At 40.8% G+C, this 26,801-nt stretch overlaps 1 protein-coding gene across 3 annotated transcripts in view; it reads right to left on the reverse strand.

The window, feature by feature from the left end:
• LOC137184328 (TOX high mobility group box family member 2-like) overlaps positions 1-26,801 on the reverse strand; it is an 81,807-nt gene that overhangs the window by 41,206 nt on the left and 13,800 nt on the right. For 2 of the 3 annotated variants that reach the window (XM_067591886.1, XM_067591885.1), the window contains exons 2-3: positions 11,582-11,674; positions 3,378-3,437 (exon numbers count right to left, since the gene is read on the reverse strand). In XM_067591886.1, the coding sequence (XP_067447987.1) occupies positions 3,378-3,437; positions 11,582-11,674 (153 nt within the window). The remainder of the gene's footprint in view (positions 1-3,377; positions 3,438-11,581; positions 11,675-26,801) is intronic. The other variant, XM_067591888.1, reaches the window with a different exon arrangement.

Genomic DNA, 26,801 nt, shown 5'->3' on the forward strand with positions numbered 1-26,801 from the left:
GGTGGCTTTGAAGGTATTTATAGGTTAACCTCTTTAGACCCTTCAGCGGTTAATCATTGTATGTATCCAAGTACTGTTCAGATCCACAGAAATTATGTATTCTGGTCAACACCACAGGACATCCTAAATTACAAGGAAACATGTGTAGAATTATGCACAAGACAACTAGAATGTAATGATTTGGCCATAAAAAGATATCTAAATTATAAGCCTCTATAGCAACTGAATGGAAATTTTAAGTTAAAACACAGGACTGCCAAGATATTGTGCCAAGATATTGTCAACATCAATTCAAACCACTAAGTTATTTGTCACTCTAGTGTTTTATGTTTCCCTAAATCCTATTTTTAAATCAGTCACTAGGTTAACACTTGTGCTCAGTGCGCTACACAACTTTAAACTTCTGAGCAAAGGCATACATCCTCCCTCTTTGAAATTTCAAATTCAATCTGCTGCATTAAAGGATCGGACGCCAAACAGTGAACTCTGTGTTTGGGGGTCTATTCAGAACTGGTGTGTAAGCTTCCATTTGACGCCACTGACAGAGCATCAACTGCAACTGACATGTTTGAGAAGACCAAATTGCCTTATCCACTAAGAAGGTATTTGTTGACACAACACTGCAAACCTGGAGTGGGTGTCGATGATTGACACATGACCGCCGCAGTAGAGAAACTACAAAGCTGGACATTTATCCCAATTAGCACACACCCATGTATGCATGCAAAGTGACATAATTAGGGCAGACTGGGAAATGTGGCTAACAACGATGGACCCCGTGTCTGTGATGTGTGCTATAAGTAGACAATAAGCTGTTAAAGCTCCCACTCGACCCCTCATTATAGTCACTCAATCCCAACATCAAAGGAAAGACAACCTTATAGCTATAGGATGACGGTGTCTGTGTGTGTGTGAGGGTTTATGAGAGTATGTGTACGTATGTATGGTTTTATGAGCATATGTGTGTGTGTGTTTATATGCATGTACATATGTTCTTGTTGGTCTATCTTTGCAAGGACCAATTTAGGTTTTACACCCTGAGACTAAGCACATTTTTGGAAAGTGAGGACATTTTGGCTGGTTTTCACTTTTTCAAAGGACTGTTTGAGGGTAAGACTTGGTTTTAGGGTGAAGGTTATAATTAGGTTTCTGTTAAAGGGTCAGTTTACAGAAATTAGAAGATAGCTCCAGTGAAAACCGTTTAAAACAACGTCTGTGGATTATTCAGAGTGACAAGGAAATTGTTTGGCTTTCTCAAACATCATTTTTGACATTTAGAGTACCACATATGTAATTCCTCCTCATTGTATTGGGTTGGTAGCAGAAATTTCACAGTCAGATATCTCAAAATATCACCACATAAACCCAAAACTATGTGTACAGCAAGACACCACTAAGAGAAAGTAAGAAAATATGGGGTTTTTTGTAATTTGGGTGAAATTACCCTCTAATTTCAAGGTTGGGGTTATGTAGTCATGATGGTGAAGGTTACTGTCGGGAGCTATCGAGCGCATTATGCCAACGTGAGTCCTCACAAGTATAGGAGTGTAAACACACGTGTGTGTTTGGACAGTATGTGAATGAAACAGGATGTCTTCTTGTGCTTATGACTTATGAATAAAACTGTGTCAGAGAATGTGTCACTTCCTATTACAATATATATGTGTGTGTCTTTGTGTGTGAGTGTGTGCGCGTGCCCCAGCGCCTTCAGCCTCCTGGCCTTGTCCCATGACTCTCTGACAGTAACAGTATTTGGCGAGGTGCTAATTGACGAGAAGGCTCCACCTCGTCGTGTTTTGTCAGAACATGAAGGCCTCGCTGCTGGATCAACAAATCCTGGATCTCCAAATTCTGCCATATGTCCAGCCATGTGTTGCCATGTACCAGCTGGGAGCACTCAGCACCGCGCCTGTCTAACTCACTGACTGTGTGACACTGTTCCTGACTGGGACCTGAGTTTCAATGAGCTCTGGGATGGTGAAATGTTGCTGCTAGTCTAACTGCGAGTGACCTGTCTATCTCAGTGGGTCGACATGGCACTAACACTGTCAGAGTTTATGGTTTAATCCCTCTGATGTTAAAGACGTATGATATGTACTTTGGATAAAATCATCTATCAAATGGCATATGTTTTGTGGAGGTTAAAGAGATACTTTGACTTATGAGGAATTAAATGTTTTTTCCTACTTAGTAAGAGTGGGAAAAACTCATAGATGCCTCCGATCAGGGATCCAAGGCTACCCATAGTGATCCCTGATTTACTGATATTTGAATCTGATCAATTTGTTGCTGCTTTTTAGATTTTTGGAGAAATCTCCAACATGAGACACCACTTTTTCCTCATGTCATATTATCTACATTATTTTCCAAGTTGTACTTGAGATCTTGAGAGATCAAATTATCTAACAAGAAGCCCATTTCTACATGTACCCCATACAACAGCAGAGATCCACCTTGTTGGGTCTCAAAACTGTAACAGACGCTGTGAAGCAAGAGCCAAAAACTGTTTGAAAAGTGATTCTAACATACTGAGTTATTCTGTGGACTTGTGAGACTGAAACATTTAAAAAAAAAGGGTTCTGTTTCCATCAGTCCTACCACAACCCATGTGGGGCGAGGTAGTAAGATAAACAGCCTCAGAGGATTGTTAATCAGATCAGAAAACACCTTTTGAATGATGTGAATTTATTTGCCTTACAGTTGTGTCTTCTGGTATGTAAATCTAAAGACTTCCGACTGACTCATTTCTAGTGACTGTTGGCCGGTTATGACAGTGATTATGGAATTATTTCTGCTGGAGACATAAGAAATTAGATTATGTCGAATATCCAGTCCAGTTCACACGCATCCACAGTCACTGTAGCAAAAAGGCTGGTTACAAATGATAATTTAGTTGTTATGATTTTGTTAATATGTGTCTTGTCTTCAAACTTAACACCAAGCTGATGCGAACAAAGACAAGAGGACTTTGAAGCAGGCTAAATTTTCAGATTTTCACTGATTTTAGTTTACTACTGAGGCTGAGATAATTTAGACATGTCATACCCACAACAGTTAATAATGACAGTTAAAGTGTTATTAACTGTTTTAAAGTGACCATACACCACTGTGACTTGTGTTTTCCACTCACAGTAGCTTGTAAAATTTTCCAAAAACTGTCTCCATTTATAACCAACCCTGTCTTCAGTTAATGAGCACCTTTACTGACAAATACATACATTTAATTTTTCCCAACATTTACCAGAACATATGATGCTATAAACTCTTCTTGTTAAATTCTGATGCCTACAATCCTGAAGCTAAAAATACAACAGTTCGTCATACATTTATTCATACAAGTTTGTGGGGTTTATGGGAATAGAGGTGGGCTGTCTTACCTGGTTTGGCGACCGAAACTCTTGGTTATTGTCATTCATGTACATGTTGTCACCATCAAACTGTGGAAAGAAACAGAAAGAGAAATAAACATTTTATGCAAGAGGAGTTTTGAAGAAAAGAAATTGGGGGCCAGGGAGGAGGTGCGAAGAGGAAAAGCTCTTTACGGGTGGCCTGAAGTGTGAGACTAATGACTTTGTCACTTTGGTTAAACCTCGTGGTGGCATGGCAGCGTGGGTAATTACTGTTCGTCAGCGGGCCGGTAATTAGGCTACATGAGCACAGTGACGAGAGATGGGCTTTTCCCTGTGGGCTCTGCTGTGTGTGAGAGAGAATGACTGTGAATGAATCTATGAGTACATACAGTAGTAAAGCGTGTGTGTGTGTGTGTGTGCTGTACTATGAAGGCATGCTGTGTCTTCAACATTCAGCTAATCAGGCATTGAAAGATCACTTGCTGCAGGTGCCAAAACACTGTTTGACACAGGGTTAGGACTCACATAACAACAAATGACCCCTGACCCCCAAAGGTGCTGGGAAACAACACCGGGTCACCAGTTGAGCACAACATGCAACATGCTAGCTCTTACGTCTAATGTGTTGGGGAACTAAATCCCTGAAGAATTCCTGAAGATCAGTTGTGAGTGGGTTACCAATGAAGAAAAAAGCAACACACATTCTGTTTTTAGCTGCAGAGAAAATGAGATTCTGCCCAACAAACAGCTCAGTAACTGAACCTGTGCAGTGTCAAGGTGACTGAGAAACTGCTACAATGTTAAGAAGCGCCGTATTGTGAAATGCCCTTGGCTTCCAAAGGCATCAAGCTTTGTCATAACACGCTTGCAGCAAATGGAACAAACCTTGACTGGACTAGATAATAACGCTCATGAACACACACACACAAAGCAACCCAACGTGTCAAATAAAGCCCCCTTTTTGTTTGTTGACTGAGGTCACTCTTTGTAATATAAATGCGCAAAAGACTCGGGAACAGACAGCAGAGACAACATGATCAAACTAGACAGCATTCCATGTCAAATTCCTCAGATCTGAAGATACGGGGGGCCCGTTTCATTTGGGGTAGTCTGCTCGGTGCCTACAGAAAAAGCTACCAAAAGGCTTGAAAGATAAACACATGCTGGATATGAGTGAACACAAATGGATCATAAGATATACCTGCTTAAAACAATGCCCAACTAGGTAGACTAATGGACGGAAATGGGCAGAATTCCTGGGGGTGAAATCTAATATCTAGACTGGTAGACAGGAAAGTCGAAGTAGCTAAATGAGCATGTGAGTGGTGAGAAAGAGAAATTACTGTACATTATTGCAGGAGAAAGGCTGGGGGAATGAACGCCTGCCTCAGGGCAATGGTTGGTTAACGATGCATATCATGGAAGCCCTTGTGAGGATTCACTTGGTTATTCTAATGATTACATTTACATTCAACCACATACGCAAACACAAAACTGAGACAAGTGCTGCATATACGCTGCATTTAAGCCTCATTCACTCACATGATTAATCTAAACGCCAATGCACTAGCAGTGAAAACTGCAACGTTTATTTCAAGTGAATGCTGACTAATTGTTCGGTGCTACATGCTGGAGATAAAGACGCTACTTTGCTTAATGAAGCACGGTGGCGTCTATCACCTGACTAGTGATAGAGAAGTGACTGTAGCTCACGGAGAGGGTCAAAGTGATGTTGACCGTGGTGACATTTCTGCAATAAACTCTTTCTTTCCTCACATGAAAGCCTCTTGTCCTCGCCTAACTGAGCAATTTCATTCCATTGAAATCCACTTCGATATCACTGGTGACGTAAAGCCATTCTGAGAGGTTCTTTAGGATAAGATTCTCTCGAGTGAAAAGAGAACACAGTCAATGAATAACACCATTTTTAACCACAAAACACTGCCAGATCTTGTATTTCAGCTCATTTTGAAAACTGAATTCTTCGAGTGTAAAGCCTTATTGGGTTTCTTTCAGCTCCAAAGGAAGAAAATTAAGTCAGACAATTCTCATTTCCACAAATTACATCTGCAATATAATATTCACCAAAAAGGCCAAAGACAGCCTAGAAAGGTCAGCCATTTTGTGCTGCAACATGGCTGCCCCTATATTGCAATGTAAAGCTGTTTCCCCCTGCTCTTCTCTCGATAGCTCTCCTTTGCACTGCCACGCTCTACCACTTAAAATGCCAATTTATCCTCGGCTCAATGCTATCAGCTCTGCCATTACTCCACATTTACTGCAGAAATCATCTTCTCTTTCTCTGTTGTTCCCCTTCTTTTCATTTTCTCCCTCTTCTTCTTTTCTCTCACTCTCTCTTTCTCATTCACTCTTTTTCACTTCTTTCCCCATCTATTTTCCCTCCTTGCTTCTTTCTCCCTCCTCTCTTCACTTTGCCTTATGCTCTCATCGTCCCCATCTCTCTCCGTGTTACAACCTCCCTTTACTTCTCTATCTCCCCCCTTACCCTCTTTCCCCCTCTTCCCTGTCTTTCTTCAGTGGGCCTTGGCATCGCTTTCTCATCGGCAGTCTAATTGGGCATTCTGCCTGAGACAAGGGCCTCATTAAGCAGTAATTACACACATGTTGTTTTCGGCAAACATCTCTATTTGGATTGCTTTGCATGGTAATTGTTCAGCAGGGACCACTGCTCGCGATGTTTCCCTCCATGACACACGTGGTGCTGGGAGAGAGGAATAAAAACGTGGAGAAGAAGGATAGAGAGGCAGGGAAGGGCAGAGAGAGAGAAGGGGGGATGTGAGAATAGAGAAAAATAATAATAGGCTGCGGAAAAGAGAGACAAACTGAGAAATAAAGAATGCATACATGAGAGAGAAGGAGGATAAGAGTAACAGGGAAGAAGAAAAGAGACAGAGTAGAAGGATGAAGGCAATGCTGAGGCAGTAAATGGAGAAAGATAATGAATAAATGACAAAGAAAGAGGGAGACATATTCGGTGTGAGAAGAAAATGAGGTGGAAAGGTAGAGAGAGAATGAAAAAGACACAGAGAATGAGTAAATGAGGAAGAAAAGTGAGAAAGTAAAGACAGTAAAAGAGAGAGAGACAGAGAGAGGGAGTCCCAGAACTAGGTCATGCCTCGCAATCATCGACAAAGCTGAGTGTTTCAAAAATAATGAAGCCACAAGGTGGAAGTAATGCTAACTAGCATATCCAGGGAAAACATGTAATATTTACACAGTGCTAATGGTGCAACACAATGCTGGGATCTTTTCATCTTGGAGCGCATCGGTGAGACAGTGGATGGCAGGATTGGAGGCAAAATTACCGACTCCACTGAAGATTGTTTTTGATTGATGGACAATTCATATAAGCTCCTCATAAAGCCTTCTAGGCAACATCTGTTTGTGAAGGGGGTGGGGCAGAGATGAAGTGCGTGTGTGCATGTGTAATGCCATAACTGTCCAGTCATTAGAGAGAAAAATGACCCACAATTTAAAAAAAAAAAAAATCATTTTGAAAGCTAAAAAAACAATTATCTAGGAAGAAAAAAACTTGAAAAACCGGAGAAAACACAGTTCTACTTTGCTGTACATTTCCTCTACATTTCAAAGGGGAATGTTGTACTTTTTACATCACTACTTTTAACAGCTATAGTTATTTTACTGCTGATTTACATACAATATACTGTATATGATCATAAAACATGATGCATTGTTAAAGATGGAATTACTCAATAGTATAAAGTAGTTTAAAAGCCACACTGACCAGCTGCAACATTAACATCCTGCTTATAACTAAATGCATAATAATCCAATTATAATATAATATTCAGAAAGGGTGTAACAGTACTTCCTTTAGTTAAGTAAATGATTTCATTATATCTTCCACCACCAGACTTTACTGCCATATCATGTACAATAGGGCAGTGCATGTAGCTGAGTAGAATTTTAGTTTTAACCCAATCCACATTAAAGTAGATCATTGTAAAAGTGTAAAAAAAATACAGTATCACACTTAACTAACCAACCACAACAAACTTTTAGAACTTTTCAATTTATAAAAGGGAATCTATAAGCAGAATGTGTAATACTTGTGACTTTAAAAGCCTTTGCCAGTACACCAAGTCTCTAAAAATAATTCTCTCACCGAGCGGAATTAATAAGCCCAGAACAGTACACAGCCATTCTGTGAAGAAAGGGGTGTGGTGGTGGTGGTGGTGGTGGTGGTGGGAGGGGGGGGGGGGGACTCATGCAATATGTATGCCTGTTTGAGCACCCTTCTTCCTCATCTTCCCCCTCTTCTCTTTATTTCTCCTTTTTTTTACATCTCTCTCTCCTTCTTCCTCTGTTCAATTAAGCTGTAGGAGAGACCTAACAAACCCCAACCTGAGACAATGTGCCACTGAATTTTTATGTTGCCCAACTTGTCACTGCTGGTTCAAAGCCAGACGAGAGGATGAGACAGACAGACAGACAGACACACTTGTGTGCACGCAAACACATATACGCGCACTTTAAAACAGGGGAAGAGTGAAAAAACAAAGGGGATGAGAGGCAAAAAGAGACAGAGAGAAAGAAAAAGAGAAAGAAAAAACGAAAGAAAGAATGAAACGAGGCAGTGGTGGATAGATTTTCAGAGTTGCATGGGAGGAGGAGAGAGAAAGAGAGTGACTATAGTAACAATTCTGGTGTTGCACCACGCCCCAAGCAAACAATGAACATGGGCAAACAATGAACATGGCACACACACTGACACACGCACACATACACACAAACAGACACACACACACACACACACACACACACACAAAGCCCATAAAAAGCGCAGCCTGTGGCCATGGCGACACATGCTCTGTTGTCGTTAGATAAGGGAAACAGGGCCTCTTCCTGGGTGTGAGAGTTTGATCCGACACACAATACACACACACACACGCAATACGCATGCACGTGCTTGCACACTCAACTGCAGCAGCACTGGGGTCACATCCACCAACGCCCGGCATCTTATGTATCCTCACCTTTATCAGCTGCATAGTTCATTTTCATATGCAAAACTCAGGCTATGTTTATCTGGATATGCTGTGCTCCGGTCAGCGGACCATATATACAGTCTGATCGGATGTCAACAAGATATACGGAGTAGCTCTCCGGACCTTGCAGTGGGATTTTGATGGAATTCACTGGCCTTGTGCCACTCTAGAAAGTATTTAGTTTGTTGCATGTTGCATTCCCTTAAAGGATTGTTTCAAAAGTGTTAAAAGACAAACTTTATTACCTCTCTGATTGCTGATGCTCTTAAAGAAATATTTTGTTTTGTGGTCAGTTTATCTTGTGATCCATCAGCTCAGATCTAACGAGCATCAGCTCTGTTTGCTATGATTAGGTCTAAAGCATTCCACAGAGAAACAATACACAAACACACAGCGCCCTTCCCATCAGAAACAGCTTGAAAAAAAGCTTTTTCACAAAAGACATAATACAGGTTCCAACCGCTTCCGACTCCACCTATACCTTGTGATGTGTAAAAATAAAAAAAGGCAGGCTGCAGCTCTCATTCATCCAGTTTCTGTTGCAGTGAAGCAACCACAAAATAGAACGAACAGTCAACAGCAGAGATGGTGAGAGATGGGAGGGGAGATTGAGGAGAAAGGTAGTGTGTTTGTGTGTATGTGTGTGTTTGTGTGTGTGTGTGTGTGTGTGTGTGTGTGTGTGTGTGTGTGTGTGTGTGTGTGTGTGTGTGTGTGTGTGTGTGTGTAGAGGGAGGGAGGCCAGGTGGGGTGGTGCTAAATAAGGTTTTGTTTCCACTGTGAACTCAGGTTCACTGTGAGTTAATGAGTTCACAACAGGATAAATCTAGATGCTGATGGCAGCGCATGACAGCTCAAACTGTTTTAGCAGAAATCACAGGTCCATAACTTTAAGAATGTTTATAATTTTTCTCTGTCTCGTTTAATTTTTGACTTATCTATCATTTTAAACTCAAAATAATTTCCTTAAGCAATTATTTAATTTCTGTGAATGATATGATTCATGTTCCGAATGGAGGGCCTCAAAGCAAAGCAAACAGCCAAAACATTATTAATACAGGATGCTGTGTACAATTTAAGCTTAAAATGAATAATGTGGCTCCAAATGGCAATAACAAGAAAGGGTTTGAAAATTAGAAACTCAGGAATCAGACAACATGGTGTCAGTAAACAGCACACAGCTGGCTCATGTTTACCAACCTACAGAGTCTGTGATTGTTTCATACAAAAATATGCCAGATGGAAAATATCTACAGTATCACTGTGTCACTGCTTTCGAGGCGACAAAGTATTTCACTTTTAATTTCTATCCATTATAAGTGATGATTTGGATTTTACTGAGGCAAACATCTCAGTTATTGCATCCACATTTTTAAAATTTATTTAAGTTCAATAGTCAGATGTACTTTTGTATAAAAACCTGAGTGCAGCTTTAGGTCAAAGTTTGTTTGCCCATTAGCCTCTTTGAATGAAACATGGCTGCACTGTCTCTCAAAGAGGTACAGGTATGTCAACATGGCTCGATTGTATATCTTCAGTATAATCAGTCTGTGCAGTAAATAGAGTAGAGTGCAAAAGAGGTCACAACCATGGAGTGCGCCACGTGCGAACACATGTGCAAAGGTATAACAGAAAAAAAAAAGTCAGACCAAAGTGCCACCCACACAGCCTCCCTCATCCTGCCGCGGTGGCCTTCAACGGCCTGCCTGCTAACCAGTGCTGGGAAACACCTTCTTAGCATCCAGCACAGTAGCATCACATGCAATTAGCAGCTAGCCCCAGCAGGTGTAATAGTGCTATACTTAACAACATGGTCGCTACTAGGAGGAAAGTAGTTATCCCACCAGTCTACCTGACACTTAGACTGTCTGGGGTGAGAACGTGTGTGTGTATTTGCACTCTGTGTGTACAATATGTGCGTCTGTACAGTACGTGCATGTAAGTGCATCTATGTCAGTGAGGTTTCTCTGGCAGCAGGAGAGGATGCAGAGCACAAGCCACTTTTAACTGACTGGGGTAAACAGCGATGAGAGAAGATAAAGGGCAATGTGAATGTCACATTACCCCAGCCCTTTGCCTTTGCTCACCGCAGCATCAGATAACTGCAGCAGGAAAAAAAAGTCTGGTTTCCTCTAGCATATAATTGGTTATCTTATTGCAATCTACTGCTCTCTTGCCTCTGCACAGAATAAAGTATGAAAAAGCAAAGGGAGAAGAAGAAGAAAAAAAGCTGAAGTTTGACTGTTCTGGCAGTGACAAAAATAAATTATTACGAGCATAAGAAACTATCTATTTCCATTGGATCTCCATGCAACAACATGGCTCTTGCACCAACACAGCATGGACTTAAACATGCAGCATAGGACATTCATATAGATATAGAAGGTGTGAAAGATGTTTTGTGATTGTTTGCATGACTGTTATGATAATCTGGTTTCAGTGTGTTCACTTTCAGACAGAAAATAATTATATCACCAGTAATTTCTGCACAGATATTAACACTAAAACACTTTACTAAACAGGAAATTATGCTCTATCATTACCTGCAATAACAGATTATCAGTGCAGTTTTTAAAAAAGATATGAAATTAACAGGGAATAATATTGCAACATCTTATTCAGATTGCAGGCTGCCTAAAGAAAGATCTATGTGTCATATGTTGAGCATTAAAATAAATGATACATTTTTAATCATTAATTAAAAATGTTGTTAAAGATTAACTCTAAAGATGTCAAAGGTGCTTTCAGATTCAGACTTAATTTGTTTCTATGGATGCCCACACAGTGTGACCCGACTGTAACAGCTACAGAGGCGTATTTCGCACCTTTGCATGTTTTCACACATATGCTGCTGCAATTAAGAAGCATAACTCCCAACATCATCTGTAAATTCCGGTAAGTGTCCTTTTTTTGAATGCAAAAATATGCAATATATATATAGCACTATGTGGTGCAACTTTTTCTAGTATACTCCCACATGTGTGTACACAGCATGTACCATCTGTGCATGTGTGTGTTCTTGTTGGGGATTTTATGAGTTTATCTAAATGTCTGGCCGTGATCAGAAATTTCATTACAACTTTAGATATTCCCTGTTTGGAGCCTCCACAATATCGTCGGGCCCAGGTCAGTACCTTGAGGTACATCTTTCCAAATAAATTGACCAGCACAAACAGAACCGGGGGCTTAGCTACTGTGTCTCACCACTGCAGTGGGCAGTCTTTTCCTAGCTGGATTGATGCCTGGAGGGGGGGCAGTATGGAGCCTAACCCCTCGTTCACCCACACTGTACCGGGCCTGTGGTTAGAGAGAGACACAGCAGGGAGAGAAAGAGAAGAGACAGAGAAGACAAAAGTGGGGAAGGAAACGAGATGGCGGGGCTTTAGTTTGCGAGGTACAAGCAGGGCATTTGTAAAGGAACATGTCAAGGGCCCCCCCTCCCTTGTGAACCTTTCCCTCCTCCTCCCTTGCTCCGGTTGCTCTGCTCTTCCCAACACACGCGTGCAGGGGGAGGAGTAATGACATGAGACTTACACAGTGACTCTACGCAGCAGCGTGCTAGGGGAAGAATGGAGGTTAATGAGCTGACATCCCCTCCACCCTGAACACGCCTCCTCCCCATGCCCACCTCCCTACTCTTTTACACACACTGACAAGCATATACACAAACCCCCTACAAGACAGTGGGGCTGAGTGCTGGCACTGAGCCAAGGATCTAGAGACTAAAGGAGTATCATGGAGCAATGAGTGGATTTACACCGTCTCCATGTACAGTATATACAGCTCACAGCGATCCTCCGATTATGAACAACTGTGTGAGTAATCTAATACAACGTAAATTATAAATATGACCTGCAAATATCAGCTCGTGTAATCAAGGGGACATAACATGGTAATATTAAGTGAAACAAGACTACTGGTCTATAGCCACATTAGCATGAGGCTGCAATGCTCATTACACACCAGAGGTCAACATGTGGGGCAAAAAATTAGTTTGCAATGGCTGTGTTTTCACCTACTGTAGATTAAAAGGGTTCATTCTCTGAACAGAAGCAACTTTAGGACATCTCATAGGCTGAGGCTGACTGCAATTTGCTCATTAACTTTGAGGTATCTCGTCGTCAACTGAAGTGTTGGAGAAGTGGAACTTTTGATGTGCTGGTGGCACTAGATGACAAGTCAGAGAATCACCAAAGTCATTAGGATTCATCCTCTGGGAAATATGAATATCTTTGCAAGTGTCATTCCATCTAATATTCAGTCTTGACAAAAGAGAGATGGATCAACCTACTCGCATTGTCGCCCCTAGAGTTATGCCACAAGCAAGGCTAAAAACACTGTCCAACCACAAGTGTCAGCATCTTACAAAACAGTACACAATTATATATAACTGACTTGCTTAGGACAAACACCTCTTGTGCCCCAACCACAGACCACTTACTAAACACATCATGCTATTATAGCACATACAGTGTTGTGAATAACTGATCAGACAGTCAGATGCTCCCACATTTCTAGGTTGTCACGTGGTGTGGTGTGGGTGTATAAGATGTTAAATAAAACCTCAGTGGCCTTTAGGTTGCATCACCGGAAAACCAACATATCAAGGTGACAATTTTTAACAGATAACATCTTAACTGAGGCACGCACAGATATAAATAAAAGACAGAGGTAAAAACCTATGGGGCTTCGACGAAAAGCTTCAGCAGACACAAACTTAGCTGAATGCAAGTTCATGTTAACAAATTACACTTGCAAAACCCTGTCTGAGGTTACATAAACAGATGTAGGTGCACTCATCACTGACATGAGGCAGATTTGTTTGCCAGTGAGATCTCAGGACTGCTGGTGTGTAATCTATGTATAACATAAGCCCTTGCTATATAGCGCCATACTGGCCTGCTGTTTGCCTGCTTGACAGCTCCATTACACCCTCCCACACCCCTTCTTGAGAGAGCAAGTGGCTCAATCCAAAACACTGGTATGGGAATACAGTCTACGAACGACTGGACATCTACTATAAGCTTTCCAAACTAGAGTTATAGAAACAGATATGGGAGTTAAATAAAATGTCAATGGAAGATATCCTGCTGTTTTAGCTGATGTGCCTTAATTAACTCAAATAAAATGAGTAAAAAATGTAAAACGCATGAGGGTAAAATAATATCCTTCATGTAATAAAAGAACATTACCAAAAGCAGAAATAGAATTGATAATGGTGCAGTGAAAAGCTTTTCCAAAGCTTGAAAACAATGGAAGATGGATGGTTAGTCATTAATGCCCATTGTGAATCTTTCGAGTGAGTAATTTGCGGGAAGGCTTGTGCATTTTTAATATTCTTAAACTGAAGAACCCTAAGAACACAAACTCCATGAAATAATAACAGGCATTTCACCTTAGCACTATCCGAGCCTCTCAATTATTTACCACTAATGAATTGCCTTGGGCAGTATTCTTCCTAAGTACAATATCAACCATCCCAGAGAGGCTGAATCAGCTCGCTCAAATACTTAAATACATTTACTCAATTATGCTTACTGTCCTTAATATGAAGAAGACAAGGATGTACAAGCTTTCTTCTCTTTCTCTGTTCCATATGCGTAGTTTCAGGCCTGATATTTCAAGAAAATACTAACATGCAACAACAACTCTCATAATGATTAATTGATAAAACATTTTCATTGAAAAAGCAATAACAGGGTTCTTGGCTTTTTGTCTGTTTTTGCATCTATGTGGGAGGACACAATAAAATGATGTTTGCTGTTTTTGTGGCCTCAGTAACATCACAGTACTGCAGGTCAGTTGCCAGGCATCCACCCGACTGTGCACCTTGCAGCCAAACATGCCACCTACAATATCTTTCTTGTTGCTACATCACTGATGAGCCTTCAGGGGCCCAAGGGAGCCCGAGAGCAGAGAGTGTAGGGCTTCACACCACCAGCCCCCAAAGACAGGAAACCAACAGGTAGGAAAAGGATAGAAATAAGCAGAAGTGTTTGGTATGACCAAGTCAAGCAACACAATATCAGTGTGGTGTAACTGTGCGAGCAATGAAGTTATCATCCTCTACTTCTTTACACAAACAGAGTGAGTGTGACACCACAGTCGCCTATAGATATTTCAAAACAAATAGCCTGTTAACACCTGGCATTAACATGCATCTTGGGTGATCCGATCACAAGTGGACAGCTCTAAATACATCTGTTCACACCTGGCATTAGAATGCGTGTCCACATGCGTCTCGAGTGACCACTTGTGATCAGATCTTACTTCCCCACTCTATATGCAAATAAACATGTACATCACTTCCGTTTGCAAATACCAGATGCACTGTTGTTTTAATCAGCGGGAGGACCAGGTCTGTGAACCCTCCATCCAAAGCTGTGTTCAACTTGTTTGATAACAGGATAAACAAATATACAATGCATTGTGTCCCCTCACAAAAATCAAATGCCCGTCCGATTGATTTGCTCTAGCACCTGGTCTGAACAAATATATATGACAAATATAGAGTTAAGGGATGTGAACGGTTAACTGTTAATTGTGAGTGGATTTTATTTTTTTTAATTCACATGAAAAATGGAAAAACCAAAGTTGAACAAGCTTTGTTCAAGGGTACGAAGGATACACGCACTGGGAGGCAGCAATGCACTTCCTGTGCCTAATCTGCCAAAAATAGAGGACGTCAGTTGAGTAGGCGGTCCTTCAATGTGACTCAGGACAAATTCGCGAACACATTGCTAAAAGAATGTGGCCACATGCAATCAAGACCACCTCTCAAATGTGGTTTGGGTGGTCAGTTATGTGTCCTCAATGTGTCTTGCGTGTGTTCACACCTGTACTTACGGCTGTCCACTTGTGATCAGATCACCCGAGATGCACAATACTGACATGCTAGGTGTAAACAGGGCCAATGTCTCTGCTAAGTGCAGGAAACTGCAGAATAACCTTTAGTGTATAAACTCATCGCCTGAGTGAATGTAAATAGATTCTGCCATCTGTTACCTTCATCTATAGGGGACAACTTTATACTTCATACTTGGGGAAAAAGTGTTTATCTGTGTGTTTGCATGCTTTATGTGCACTAATTGTGCTTTCACCACCGCTGATTATGTTCTTCTTTCTTCTTATTTCTTCTGAAAGCACAGAAAAAACATACCCAGCCTCTCTCTTGTTCTCAAAAAACAAAGCCAAAAGAAAAAACATGTAAATTCATCACGTGTCAAGCATAGCATTTGCATGTTTATGACATGAAAATTAATTTCATTACATTCCACACATGAGATATCATATTTCAAATACAAAAACACATATTTCACAAGTGTTTTTTTGTGAGACCTGGTTAGTTGATATGACATTTCTCACTTACTTCATTGTCCAGACATATTGTAAACTCTTAATAAGCTATAAATGTTGCAAGTGTCAGCCCAATTCTGCGCCTCTATTTTGAGTTGTACATGCATATACAGTACAGTATGCCTGCGTGCTTGAGCATATGTGCAAGTGTTTAAAAATGTGCATATTTTACATCTGCAGTCCACTCAAAATGACAAACTGAGCATTGAGCTCTATTCTTACCATCAACATTGTTATCACCATTCAATCAGAAGGATTTCACAACCATGGTCTTTCCAGTGCATAAAAGAGCAGTTCAGGTTCGACTCGCTTTAGTCAATGCCATGCTATACAGATGTAATCATCAGTCTTTGGCTGTAACTACACCAGAGCGGCAAAATTAAAGTGTAAAGGATCCCGTTCCTAGACAGCTGGTAGTTGTAAATTCCTATCGGGGAATAAAAATCAGAGAGGGAGGGAGAGAGTTTGAAAGAAAACATATACTATTTTCATTTCAACTGCTTTAGGGATTAAGGCTCGGGGCTCTAGAAAAAACTGCATTAAAATAATCCACCATTTGCATGTTTTATCTCACAAAGGAGGCTCACGTAGACACACATACACACCAACCCCCACTCTCCCTCCCTCCCTCCCTCCTCCCTTCTTCTCCTCCTTCCCCTCCCCCATTCTGGGTGAAAACACACACACATACACACACACACTCATATGCACGCCACACATATACACACTGTCATCATTAAACACACACACACACTCACACATCGAGATCAACCTGCTGCCATCTGCTCAACGCGCTCTGTACAATCCTCGCAGAATACATTATTCACTACAATACATCACATTACATTCCCTCAATGTCATAGCCTTGTGCTGGAGAGGAGTGAGAGAGAATGGAGGAGAGCAGAGAGCAAAACAGCTATTGTACTCTGAAGAGAGAGAAAGAGAGAGAGAGAGAGAGATTTGGCCTGTTACATGGTACAGTGGTAGAGAAAATTAAAGACAGTTTGATTTGGCTTTTAGGTGAAACAAGGTTGTCAGCAAAACTTGTACCAGTTACAGCTACCAGGGTAGATTAAAAATCCCTACAAGGAGGTCAGTGTATGAAAGTGAAGGGTAACAGTGGCTGAGAAAGTGAGAGGAAGAGAGAAAGTGGTGGAGAGACACCTGGCACTACTGGCAGGTGAATATACAACTAGAGTCCCTTTCACACATGCACTGCAACCCTGAACTCATCTAGACATTACCCAGATGAGATCTATGTGAGAATGCAAATGTCCCAATCAGCTGGACTGGACATTAGCATGAAACCGAAACTGGCACCTGTATATTGCTTTCCACTCTTTTGCTGATATTGCAAATACGCCCTACATGTAGTATTGATATCAACGCAAAAACTGTCATCATTACAGATGAGTCAGTAGTCTCGTCCGCCATCTTCGATGTGCTGTAAACTAAACACACTCTTTGCGTCATGTCACAGACACTGACAATCTCCTGTTGTGTGCTACATGTGTGAAAGGGCAGCTCCTGACAATGTCTAGACATGACTCTCCAGACCAAAAACTCACGGTACACTACCCACTGCCCACCACCAAACAACACACAAAGTTAGCGACTTGCTGGCGAACACAGTGGAGCATTTAGCAGCTAAAGAGCCAGATCGTTCCCTCAGGAGCTGGTGGAAAGCAACACGGAGCTAAAAGGAGAGTGACAGAAGACAGAAACACAACTTCAAATGAATGCTAATGTTGCTCCTTGTCTGCTGGATGTGTAAACTGTTTGCTAACAAGTTCACTAATGCTGTGTTTACAGCATCTTGCTTTGCCCCCACGTGGCCAAAAAAATTGTTAATGCAGGTTACTCAAACAAGAATACATTTTTGGGGGTCTATTTTCAGCTGTGGATTAATACACATTTGGTGCTCTGGTGAGTAATTACAGCACCAGGATGGTGCGGCTGCTTGATGCGTTTTTAATATGTTTTTGCTCATCAGTGGAAGTCTATGGCATCAAGAAAGAAACAACATCAAGCTCTGGCTACAGAGGTGATGCTTGTTAATTGGATCAATTTATTGTTGGTTTTAATCTTTTCATGAGATTTGTTCACAATAAGAAAAATATAGAATAATACCAGTCTTATCCTTTTAGAGTTATAGGTTGTGTATTTGAGTATTTGCTTTGTCAACATGTTTTTGATCAAAACATCATGCCAGTAAAGCTTCACAGAGTTAAATTAAAGTGAGAATAATACATAGAAAAACAAATAGATTGCTGCTTGGTTTGTTTACATGTTTAATTCTGTCCCTGTTATTTGCTGTGTGCATGGCGTGAACGTGTGTGTCACCATTGTGCTGTGGCAGAGGGAGTGAACAGCTGGCAGGCCCACACTTGACTACGTATTGACCTGCTTTGCATTCACCTGTTATTCAGCCGAACCTAATGTTTCCACTTGGCTCTGCTGCAGCTGAGCTGCAATTAACCTCGCTGCGAGTGCAAGGGAAGCAAGTCTTAAGCAATTTGTCAAAGTAATTTGTCGAACTAAATGTCATTTTACCTAATCCTGTAAAAATGAATAGTTTGACTTTAATTTTCACACTTTGAAGGAAGACAAAGGATGTTTTGCCCAAAGAAAGACTTCTAAACCATCTCAAATTTACAGTACCTGTAACACAGGTCTATATTCACTGCACTGACGTACTATTTTTCACATTCTTAAGGTTTGGACAGCGTCCATGTGATCTCCGGACTGCTGATAGTCATTTGCCTGTCTTAACGCACCATTTAAATGGGAGAAAGAGTTGCTGCTTCCCTTCTCTCCACTCCACTCCTCCTCAGCGCCACCTCTCGTTTTTTCCCACCCTCCACTCCCCCCCCCTCTCCTCTTTTCCCAGATGCTCTCTCGGCTCTTGTCTGTGTTTGGGCTGCGACTGTGAGGGGTCACCGCCTGCCTTGTTCTCACACGTGGAGCACTGAGCGTGTATGTGTGTTTTTATATGTGTGTGTGAAAGAGAGAGAGAGAGAGAGAGAGAGGGAGGGAGAGAGAGAGAGAGAGAGAGAGAGAGAGAGAGAGAGAGACAGCACACACTCGTCTATGGATGATTATATGAATGAGTGTGTGTGCATGTGCAAGAACGTCAAAAATAAGCGTGTAAGTGTTTGGATTTATCCAAATGTCTGTGCAGTTGAGCCTGAGTGCCTTTCCCACTGTGTGTGTTTCAAAGTGTTTGAGTGTGTACCTTTGACTGTGTGTGTATATGTGTGTGTGCCTTGCTAGCTCAGTGCCAGGTCTCTCTAATGAGTCTGTCAGGCGCTGTTAGCGACGGCGTGCTCCCCTGGCTCAGCGCACTCCTACAGACACACTGTGATTAGCCGGGCCAACGGCACGCCACCGGGCCAGATTAAACACTCACCACGCCGCCAGGGAACACACACACACACTTACACACACACACACACACCCAGTCATGTTTCCATCACTTCAGAGGACATTACATTGACTTACATTCATTTCCTGGAGACTTATCCTAACCTTAACCATAACCACTACTTGTCTAACCCTAACCGTAACATAACCCTAAACTAACCTTAACTTTAAACCAAGTCTTCACCCTAAAATTAAAGATTTACGTTAAGGGGACTTGCTTTTTGTCCACATAAGGGAGGTGAGTCCCCACAACATGACTGTGTAAACAGATTTATGTCCCCACAAAATGAGGAATACCTGATACATACACATATACACACACAGAGTCAGCACAGCACACATTAGAGCAAGCATTACACTCATTCTAACAAGCACCACACACACACAGACATACTTAGACATACACATCATCATCATCGTGCCTATTAGCCTGCTCTGATACAGTAACACATACTTGCCCTCCAGAGCCAGGTGTTGACGCCGCTGGAATTGAAAATTAATGTGAAATATAAACATGATACAAGCCACCTACGGCACTGGCGAGAAATGCTAATATTTTATTAATCTGTCCTCCTTTATTTAATTCCTGTCTGCCGCTAATCTTGAACATCACTCAGAATTAAGGCCAGCCTTTCTGGCTCCAACAGCTTTCAACGTCTTCATTAAAGCGACATGATTCACTAATTACAGGTAATTACCCTTTAATGAGCAGCCCAGATGAATGAGCAGATATGTAGAGGATGGGCAGGGGCCTGAGGACACGTCGTTTTTCATTCCTCAAGGGCCAGGAGCAGACTCTGACTGGTTTTCCAGCTTGACCATTAGCTGAGACACAGTGTTCTGGTTGGAGATGGCTGGCTTAACTGGCACCAAAACATCATTCAGACATAAACGTTGAGTATGATACGAGATAGTGACTGTGGGTTATTTGAATATTTGAACCAGACATATTGAGATGTCTCTCTTTGCACCAAACCAGGGACAGCAACTGTAATTCTGTATAGAAAGTCATGCATATCAGTTGTTCCCAAACTTTTTGGTTGCAGTTTTTGGCTGCAAAATCCAAGAGATGTGAGATTGTTTCATAATTTTTATCGGCCAGAAAAGTTTAAAATATGAAGTAATTTGGGGAAAATACAAAGATTTGAGAAAAGTTTGAAAATTAAACTAAATGTTTGCAGTTGAATGATGTTTTTCTTCGTTCCTATACCAATCATTATCTTTTGACCCATCAGATATAGTTTGTGACTTTAACAGTCCTTAAGCCACTGTTATATGTACTTAACAAGTTTTTTGCATTTCACTGCCATTAACAGTCGTCGTTGCAACGTTGCTTTTACAAATTCAACATATCTGGCGTTGCAGTTTGGTGACCTCATGAATATTAAATGTGGTAACTTGCACTTTACAGTCACGTTGAAGCATCTTTGGGTTCAAGAAGCATCGCAAGTCACGTTTACTAACCGCAGCAGAAAGTCTGAAAGTCTCTGTCTGCTATTGCACCCTGATCTTAATCAGCGCAGAGCAACGTGTGATGGACCTGGGTCAGACAACTTATGTTGACTCTTTTTCCCAACAACCAACATGGGTTTTTCCAGGGTCACAATTAGAGTGCATCTAATTGACACTGTTACAGTAAGAAGTGGGACTTGTAACACATTTAAGGTGGTAATGGGTTAAGTTTTCTGACTGTCAAGGTGTAGGAGGTGCAGACTGTAAACTCAAAAGAGAGGCGTATTCATTGTTCTTTTGTTGTTTAACTGGGGGGGACTTTTATTGTCTGCCACTCCTCTCTGACCCCTCCTCCTTCTCTTTCTCTTTCTCTCGAAACGAACGAACAAGTGAAAATGAAATTGATCTAACAACTTGCTTTAAAAAGTGTTTAAAAAGTTTCTTATCTCAGGTCTGCAGAAGAAAGTCCCTAAAAGAAGACACTCTGCACCAGTTTTCCCCTCTTTCTGATTCTCCTCCGCCCCCTCTCTTGCTCTCTCGTGCCAAATGGCCTATTTTTACCCCTCCGTGTGGCATCTCAGGGTTTTCCTTGTCATCACCTCATTTCCTGTCATCATCATATAGGTACAGTTGAACAGTGCAGTTACTGAAAAGGCCCTCACGTTGTCTGTCTAACTGTCTCTCTCAGATGTGGTCACAGATCTTTGTCTTCATATCCAAGGTAGTGGGGCCTTGACATCTTTTTTTTTTTCCTTTTGCATCTTTCACATCAAGATTTAAAACATAATTTCCTTCATATGGTATGTTAGATACATTAGATAAGGTGGAAATACTCGGACAAAGCACTGGAGACATTTCTTGGTTCATTTTCTTCTGTTTGTTTGCCTTTAATCCAAGGCCGCTAGGATTAGGATATTTACCGAAATAACCCTTTGTTTACAATACACTAATCCAATCACTGCGCTAAAGTTCATTCAATTTGTGCCCTGACAGTGACCCCCCCACCCTCCAACCCCTCCTCTCTTCCTCTAAAGCATATTTATCATGATGCCATATGCCCCAACATAACACTGCCTCTTTTCTCTGGCTGAAATGTGCAGAACGTGATATACTGTACTGTGTGGTACAATGAAGTAATTGTGTTTTCTCCCTTGAGGGAAAATATGAGTTGGAAGAGGAGAAATATCAGCGCAGGATGTATGCTTTCCAGCCTAATAAGACGATCTAGTTGTGAGTGAGGCCAGCTCGTGAAAATATAAATGAGCAACTTGATTTCTAGGATGTAACTGCGTTGCCTGACCTCTATTACAGCAGGCTTTAGTGGCTTTCTTAGCTTTTTAGTGTCAAGCAGTATTATATTTTTTGCAGCACTTTCCTATAATACACTTTAATAACCTTTCTTTCTGCGGGGCAAAACAGTATATTAGGCCTATATATTTTTAACTGACCAAAATCAGTTCCAGATGCGTTTGAGCGGGTAAAATTCTTTTATGAAAGACAAATATACGTTAAGACTTAAAACGATAAACAATGAAATGCCAATGGACTGCATGAAGTTAACTGTCCTCTCTCTATGGCAGCTCTCCTCCAGCGTGACGCACAGTGCCTCTTTTGTTCTGCCGCTCATTGCTTATGTTACTGTAGAGCACTAATGCACACAGATCAATAGCATTCTTTCCATTTCAACACATTGAGCTGATGTACAGACGCGGAGTTGGAATTGATCCTGTCCTGTCAACACAAAGTTTTAGGTCTGTATGTCTTTTTCCCGCTGTAAAATAAATGGTCTTTAAATAAAAAAGCCTTTTTTCACAGTGTGTTGAGAATCTCTGGTTTGTGATCAAACCACTTTGTAGCTTGACATTGACATCTCCATGTTACACGTTGAATAACTGTAGCCTACTGCCGATGATGACGAACGGCGAGGTGGGTGGGAAACGGTGCAACAGAGGCAGAGACACAACACATCAAGATCAAAACAGAACATCTGGCCCATTCACATGCATCAAATTTTAAAATGTTCTGTCAGTACCAAATGCTTCCTCTTTCACATTGTAGACATTTTATGATTGGAAAAAATATACTATCTCAAATAAAACTCTTTTGAAACAGCTATAAAGCCATAATGGCCATAAAACATGTTAATACACCAATAAAACGATTGGTCTGAAAGGAAAGAAAAAAAACAAAACAAATAATGCATGTCGCCTGTCGGTTTAGAACAAACAAAGCCAGCAAAATCAATTTCCTCCCTGAGAGGATGTCCACCGCATGCTCGCAGGTTGTTTTTTTTTTTACAACCACGGCTGAAAGGTGCAAAAACACCAAGCATGTTTCTAGTAAAACTATCAATCTGCACTTCTAATAAGTTCACAGTACAAGGTGCACACAGTCTGAGTATACTGTGAAACCTTTAGTGGCATGAATGCAGAAAACAGGAACTGGCTGGCCCCACTCAAACAGGTCACTGTGTGCAATATGCTGTATGACTGTTTAAGAAGAGATGACTGATATAAGGGACACATGGACATTTTTGCACAATGGTTTTGTTATAACAAATGAAATCCAAATGTGACTTTTCTCTCTCATATACTGTGTTAAATTTCAGCAGAAGAACCTTCCTGGAGATAAAACTGAAAATGTGAAAGCATGTCTGTTAAAACCTTTGATCTTAATTCAAAACTGCAGTTTGAGTTGTGTAAAATAACACTGGGAAGAATCAGAATATGTTTTTTTAAGCTGTAAATCATTTTTTTGGGTCTTTTAAAATGATACACTGTAGGAGGAAACTCTTTACATTTTGCCCACACAATACAGTAGGTGCTACTAAGAGCAAGATAAAATGTTTTCAGTGATAACAATAAAACAGCTCTTCTTGGTTCGATGAACCAAACCATCAGCTTCTGAAAAGCAGAGATGGAGAGAGAAACAGAGAGAGAGAGAGAGAGAGAGAGCACTAATCTCATTACCTTCTCTTCCTGGCATGAGAGAATATTCATTTCTCTGTGGCAACGGCAGGAGGGTGATGACGAAAAAAAATTCAATCGCACATCCCACCATTTCATTTTCCATGTAATTAAATCAGTTAAATGTTATAAAAACATGTAAACTCCATCAATGACTTTGAGACATTTGCATTTTTAATCAGGCCAGATTAATTCTAATAAGCAAGCTGGGCTAAGGCGATGACAGAGCAGGCCTATTGTGTGTGTCTGTCACACTCATTTAATTCTGTCATTATGTCCCATATCCTATTATGATAATTGGCTTTTTATTCTCAATCAACAGCCAGCAAAGGCTATTAAGTAATAATCTCTGACTGGTGCACTTTTCACCTTAAACATGTTAGAAGTTTGCCACCTTGAAAAACAACAACTGGCTAATAAAAGAAGGGAAAATGCAAAAACAGCCCAATGTCCCAGTTTATTCAACCTGGCCTCTTGCTTCAAATGAAAAATGACTGTCAAGAAGCTGCATGTTGACACTTGGCATAGGGTGTAAAGCAAACACATTAGACGGAGGAAATGGGTATCACCATCTTCCCCCTGCAAGGTAACTAAGCAGAGAAGGCGAATGCGTCTGATGTGTTCAGCCATTTCCTCTCCTCCCTCTCTGGGGAGTCACTCGAAAAACCAAATCTCTGAAGAAACTGGCCCTGTTGTTTAATTGAAAGACACTGCTGCAAACAAATAAGGGAAGTGCTAACAGATTACAGCTAGGGAGGCACGCAGTAAGACAAATGTTGCTGACAAAAATATGATGATAACGTAAGTGAGAATAGCAGTCATGATAATGTTGCAAAGTAGCAAGATCTGGACAAATAAAAAGACACATTTATGTTGTGTGTATCATAAAAATGTGATTTGTTTTAGATTTTCAACATTGAGGCAGCAGCTTTGATGCAGTCAAATCTTCCCACTGAGACAAACTGCAATGAGTGAATAAAAAACAACTTTTTAAAAGGTTATCTGACTACCAGAACTGGAAGGCAAAATACAGTTTTCTTTGTTCATTAATCACAATTGCATTTGTGGTTGTTGAAGAAGAGCAGGTTGGTTTACTTTCTTATATTGTTACCTGTAGCAGCAGGTAAACAAAGCAACTGGTTTTAGCTTGGACGGTCAGCTAAACTAATTAACTAACCTTGATAATTTCATATAGCTGGATTGCATTTTCTTAAATGTATTCATAAAATTATCTATCTCTTACCTCTAGCTGGGTCTAAGTGGTTCCTTAGCTCCACCCAATGAGATTCAAATTAACAAAGCATCATCTCTGCCTCTGAGAAAGGTTTGTATAAATAAAACCCTATTTTGCACCCTTGAACTGTATCTCATCTGTCATGACATAATTAATACTATTCTCATGTTGGGTGACACCTTGCCAAAGAGCGTAAAAACATTTTCGACATCCTAATGCTGCCTTACAGAGCAGCAAACACCATTTGTACCCCCAGACTGCTGCCTCAGCTGCATTACAGAAGACGAGCAGTCACATGCATTGTGTGGAGTTAATGCAAAGATGGAGGACAGACTACCAACAAGTCACATTACTAATACACCATACAGGACCTGTGGTGTCAAACATGTGGTTGGGGACATTTTCACTGTAGTGACAATACTGCAGTGGTTAAGTCATTCTTTGAAATAGCCAAACAGGAAATGTACTTTGAGCCTTTACAGCACTATGATGACAGTTATCTGGCAACCACAATCTCATTGTAATGTTAATGTTTTCTCACAAGAGAGTATAAAAATGTGCAGTGAATACTGGGAAAAAAGATAACTAGCTTTTATAGATTTATTTCTGTATAAATTAGATTCACATCGGTTTTTTTTCAAACATGATCAAAGACTTGCATTAGTTTTGTGAAAAGATTAACACCTAGTTCAAGAGCAGTCTTTCAGTGTTACATTATCAAAGTTAACTCTATTTTCAGTAGTAAAAACAGTCTCACTCAAGTACAAGAAATCTTTCTATGCCCAATGTTTTTAACACTAAAAATCAAAGGTAAATGTCTTCATACATGCATATAACTAACTCCATATAAGTATCTCATTTATTACACACAAATAATAGCTACATCCTCATTTTCCATTATTTTTAACAGTTGTTTACTTTGATTTTAGAAGTGTACTTTGTCCTCTCAATAATGATTTTTTTCTATATTAATTTTTTGTGTTGTTATTGCCAGTTAATTTCATATGTATGATTACATATATCTAACTTTATGTCCCTGAACAGCATACTCATCCATACAATACGAAACTTATATTTATCTATGACATTGTCAGTCCATTTATCAGAAGCTAGCGTAATAATGAAAAAATGTCACCCATTCAATAGCTCAAAATGCACTGTACACAATGCCAGGAAAGTGCGGGGGCAGGGGGGCTTTGTTTCAACAGAGGCTGATGCAATTGACGGTTGGACCTTTAATGTTCGCAGTTTCTTACTGGCTGCTCTCTCAACAAAATGCCTGTGCAGTCATCTCACTCATATTTTAAACTCTAAAATTAGCCGTAGAGTGCAGCAAGCTGTCAGTGCTGATTCAGTCGGACAGGCTAGAATGTATTAATTTTCTCACATGGGAGAAAAGTGCTTTTCGAGGTTTCACTACCCCCCACTTTGCCTATATCCCTGTGCATTAGTGTCCTTTTGAGGAGCCACTTTTTTTACCAGAAGAGACTTTAGAGAGATTTTCTCCAGTCCCGAATGACAGATGCTAAAAAGCAAAGTAAGTATGGCCTCTCAAACAGTGCAATAACATGTGTTATGTAGCCCCAGTCTCTCAACTCTCACTCGCTAATGTTATGAGTAAGTCAGATGTCTACGCTCAGTGCACAGCCGTTTCACACTCCCACAAGCAATTTCACTTTTAGCGCTCTAAAGACAAGAGTTAATAAACCTTTTCATTTCACAGTCAAACCTTATGAAAGTGCCGTATGGCGCCACAATTTACATTTTACTCACTATTTATCTGTAAAGGCGACTTAATAAGTTCCCTCTTGAGTACACACAAGGTGAGCGTTACTATGGGGATGCAGAGTGCTCGTCTGTGCTCTGTGGTACTGAGGCCTGTTCCATTGTGGCAAGAGACAACAGCTGTCTTTACCTTTGGCAGGCAAACAGGCTCATTAAGGGCGGCCATGTTTGTTTTTGTGCCTGATACCTAGCCCTAAGCAAACACTGC

The sequence above is a fragment of the Thunnus thynnus genome, chromosome 6 (genome assembly GCF_963924715.1).
Source record: "Thunnus thynnus chromosome 6, fThuThy2.1, whole genome shotgun sequence".
NCBI lineage: Eukaryota > Metazoa > Chordata > Actinopteri > Scombriformes > Scombridae > Thunnus > Thunnus thynnus.